This window comes from Quercus robur, chromosome 6 (genome assembly GCF_932294415.1).
Source record: "Quercus robur chromosome 6, dhQueRobu3.1, whole genome shotgun sequence".
NCBI classification, from domain to species: domain Eukaryota; kingdom Viridiplantae; phylum Streptophyta; class Magnoliopsida; order Fagales; family Fagaceae; genus Quercus; species Quercus robur.
In genome coordinates this window covers 790,128-794,145 of record NC_065539.1, presented here as the reverse complement: position 1 = coordinate 794,145, position 4,018 = coordinate 790,128, and the positions used below count along the sequence as shown (strand labels likewise).

The following is a 4,018-nucleotide window of genomic DNA, read 5'->3' as shown; positions in this document are numbered from 1 at the left end:
CTTCTATGGTCATCACCACTTGCCATCGCCATCGTTGGCGACAACAATGACCCGACCTTAAAGTTACCCCTCAACTCTTAGGCCTTGTTTGGATTTAGTGTTTTCAATCACTCATCACTCTATTTTCATCACTCATCACTCAAAAACTATGAGTCCCATGCACCTCTTGTTTGGATCAGTTTCTACTTCTGTTTCCATCATTCATATTTCAACAAATTGAGTTATGAGTGATAGAAAATGAAAAAAAAAAAAAAAAAAAAAACCTTGTTTTTGAGTTATAAAAACAAAGTTATGGTGGCATAATGGTAATTTCTCTCATAGAATGGGACCCACAATTATAGTGTTGTCACATGACAGTTCAAGCTTTGCTCCCCATCAACGGTCATAATTTATTTTCAAACCAACCAACATTTTTCCTATACGTCACACTTCATTTTATTTTTCTTCAGCTCCCAAACCCATTGCTCTACTCCCTCCCATTTCGGTCTAAGACTCCATTTGAATGAGAAGTTTGGTGTTGGTCGGTTTCTTCATCTGGTGTCCTCTATTCTTCTACACAGATAAATTGAGTATGCTTCAAATGTATAACAACAAAAATGAAGAGTTCAATCAAATGCTTGAAGGTTCAAAGAAATGCTTAAAAGTTGGAACCAATACCAAATTGAAGAACATAGTCAAGAGCTTCCATAGAAAATTTACAAACTAGAATCTACAATGCAATTAACTCATCAAACTACAAACCTAATTGATATAGAACAAGTAGTGAAATTCAACTCAATAATCAACTTAATTCCTTTGCCATATTCTCACCCTTTTATTTCCTTAGCAACAACACCCACATGGCAAATTCCAATCTCCACCCACTACTCCCAGCCAACATGAAATCCCAATCGAATCATTACAATTTGAAACCAATACCACATAAAAAAAAAAAAAACCCATGTATACTAGTATCCATTCCTCATTTCATCTATCAACATAGACACATAAACAACAACAACAATAAAGAAATAAACTCTATTGAATACCATGACATCCCCAGAAAAATATGCTCATTTTTTGCCTAAAATTTCAGAAAAGATGAGGGAAAAATTCATACACTACTCTTGTTAATTTTCCTTTGAGCCAAACACCTCGCAAACGAAGGGATAAGAGCAACGGTGATCGGAACTCTACGAGCGAAGAAGGGGTAAGAGCAACAGTGAGTGCGAAACCTCCAGTGGTCGATGCAGCGAGCTATGCTGTCTGACTCCTCATATTATTGATCACCATCGATCTGATCGAGGAGCAGAGCACGTAATGGAGCTTTCTGTGTTTAGTGTCAAGGCTGAGGATTACGGAAGGAGGTCTAAAACTACTTTATGGGTTCGGTATTAGGAATGAGGACAAAGGAAGACTATTAAATTTACCAAGAAAACATTCCACTGTCTCAAGTAACATATAGTAATGCAAAATCATAGTGTTTTGGAGTGTCGCGGAGAATTTGAGAGAATTTGGTGTCTAGGGTTTTAAATTGGGGATTCCTTATGAAGAAAGCGATAATTCGTTATTTCGGTTTAGTCTAACTTAGACCGCATCACTTTTGGTGCTCGTGCTTAGATTTGCTGTTAGAATTTAATAACAAAATACTGAAAATAAATGATAGGGGAAATTAAAATAGAGTTATCTACACTGTTTATAAGAGGATTATTTTTTTTTTGACTGAACTTTTATGTAGTTTAAAAATATCTCTAAATCTTATGTTTAAGAAGGAAAAAACTTGAAAATAATTTAATAAAAATATATCTCTAATTCTATTTAAAATACCTACAAAATAATATACTCTCCTACTAATCCATGTCTTTGAAACAAAATCATCCAAAATTAAAAAAAAAAAAAAAAATCCGTGTCTTTGAAGAGTAATAGGGCATTTCAAAAGCTCATTAGTGTAATCCGTTGGATTTTGAGAAGAAAGTGTCAAAAAAGTGTGATTTGCCCTGTAACATACATCATTAACAGCCTGGTCTAAAATATCAAGACTACGGTTTTACATATATACCCTTCAAGGAAATAATATCCGCAAAATCGACATCAGTAGCTAGCGTGAATCGTGAGACGCATATTTTTATATTGGACCTTTTGATAAAGCTCCAACTACCCAGCCTTGAAGGCTATATTGGTCATTTCACCTAAACAACCCAGCACGCACCAAATAATTTGTGTACATTTTTATCCCTCCCCGAGCGTGTGCCACCGAATTCTGGGCCACGTGTCCACTCCGCAGCAAGTTTACGAAGAAACACACAAGGAAACACAAATGAGAAGAGCCTGAGAGCGAATAGTGTAAGATCACACGGATCGATGACGTGGCGAAACATTTTTGAAATCCCGCCTAAACCCGGACTTCAATTTTTTCGCGATTCAATTTTAATTTTCGTTAGCGTTTATTTTTATTTTTTGGGCATAGCATACCCTTTCACAAAGGCCTTCTTATCCCTCATCACTCCAACAAAGCAAAAGCACATATCTCTCTATTATCTCTATCTCCAAAACTCTCTCTCTCTCTCGCTTTCTCTCTGCGCCGAAAACCCTAACCCTAGAGGTAAACTTCTTTGACTCGGACCGAGTCACGCCGATTCTCACCGTTCCGCTACCGATTCTCATCGTTTTTCGTCGTTTTTTTTGCAGAGTTTCGCCATGAAAGGTGGTAAGGCAAAGGCTGATACCAGAAGAACTGACAGCAGGTGAGTTTTTCTTCGTCTTTGATGGTACCGAGTTAGATCTCAGATCTGTTGTAGTTTAACTCACTGGTGTATGTGCGGTTTTTTTTTGTTGATTTCAGGCTGAAGAGTAAAGGTGCTGCAGCGGCGGGAAAGAAACAATCGAAGAAAGCTGCGAAGGATCCAAACAAGCCAAAGAGGCCTGCTAGTGCTTTCTTCGTTTTCATGTATGAATTTTCAATCTCGTACAAAATTTTTTCGCAGATCCATAATTTTCTCAGTTTTATTTTTTATTTTGTTGACTTTTTTGAGTTTTTTAATTGAAAATCATTGTTGCTTTTTGTTATAAAATGAATAAATAAAGGGAGGAGTTTAGGAAGCAGTACGCGAAAGAGCATCCAAATAACAAGGCCGTGTCTGCGGTAAATAATCGAACACCTTCAGATCTAAAAGTGTTTCTTTCGCTTTCATTTTCGTTTTTACATGCTTATTCGATTTCTGTGAGTACTTATAATTTTTGTAAATTTTTGTGAATGATTTAGGTCGGTAAAGCTGGTGGTGAGAAATGGAAATCGATGTCTGAATCTGTGAGTATTTTCATAATCAGTGATTATTTTCTGGTTCAAATTCGTAGAAATAATCGAATATTTGTTATTCTATTTGAAAATATTTTGAATGTTTATTCGTCGAATTTTAGGACAAAGCTCCCTATGTGGCTAAGGCAGAGAAGAGGAAGACTGAGTACAATAAGACCATGCAGGCTTACAATAAGAAATTGGTAATTATAGCTTGTGATTTTGTTAATTAATCATTGGAATTAGTTCATTTTTATTGTGAAATAATTATTCAATTGTGATTTAATAGGCTGAGGGTGGAAATGGAAACGATGAGGAAGAGTCCGACAAGTCCAAGTCTGAAGTGCACGATGATGAGGATGAAGAGGACGAGAGCGGCGAGGTTGATTTCGATATTTGAATTTCATTCTTCAAAGTTCAATTTTGACAGTTTATGTATATTTTTTGAAACTGACCGTGTTTGTTTGTTTGTTTGTGTATGTAGGATGAAGATGATGATGAGTAGATTGACTTGCATGGAGGGAAGAGAGCCATTGGTGTAGTAGTTATTGTTGCTTAGGACTTTGCATTTCAAATTTGACTCTCTTTTGTCTTCGATAAATAGCTGCCTTTTTATTTTGCTTTAATGGTAGGAAGGAATTAGAATTAGAGAAAAAAAAATGGGGATTGTTTTCAGGCTCTGCCTGAATTCCAATATGGTTCTGTACCTAATATTTTCAATGCTCAATCATTTAGTTTGACATT

The 4,018-nt window shown here is 36.0% G+C and overlaps 1 protein-coding gene and 1 long non-coding RNA gene across 2 annotated transcripts; one reads left to right on the top strand and one right to left on the bottom strand.

Annotated features, from left to right (window-relative positions):
* Positions 1 to 289: 289 nt before the first annotated feature.
* LOC126690435 (uncharacterized) lies at positions 290 to 1,646 on the bottom strand. Its single transcript, XR_007644632.1, has 2 exons — positions 1,100 to 1,646; positions 290 to 552 (listed from the first exon to the last, which is right to left on the bottom strand). It is a non-coding gene; the product is annotated as an uncharacterized LOC126690435 (long non-coding RNA).
* Positions 1,647 to 2,413: 767 nt separating this feature from the next.
* On the top strand, positions 2,414 to 4,018 carry LOC126690434 (HMG1/2-like protein). Its single transcript, XM_050385581.1, has 8 exons — positions 2,414 to 2,581; positions 2,668 to 2,723; positions 2,822 to 2,926; positions 3,064 to 3,121; positions 3,242 to 3,286; positions 3,397 to 3,477; positions 3,564 to 3,656; positions 3,759 to 4,018. Exons 2-8 carry the CDS (start codon positions 2,677 to 2,679, stop codon positions 3,777 to 3,779), a joined length of 450 nt encoding a protein of 149 aa, XP_050241538.1. The 5' UTR covers positions 2,414 to 2,581; positions 2,668 to 2,676; the 3' UTR covers positions 3,780 to 4,018.

What these genes read in the sequence shown, in the direction of transcription:
- LOC126690434 (XM_050385581.1), top strand. Translation starts at nt 2,677, where the DNA reads ATGAAAGGTGGTAAGGCAAAGGCTGATACCAGAAGAACTGACAGCAG. An exon ending in AGTGCTTTCTTCGTTTTCAT is followed by an intron (nt 2,927 to 3,063) that starts GTATGAATTTTC and finishes GAATAAATAAAG; the next exon opens with GGAGGAGTTTAGGAAGCAGT. An exon ending in GGAAATCGATGTCTGAATCT is followed by an intron (nt 3,287 to 3,396) that starts GTGAGTATTTTC and finishes GTCGAATTTTAG; the next exon opens with GACAAAGCTCCCTATGTGGC.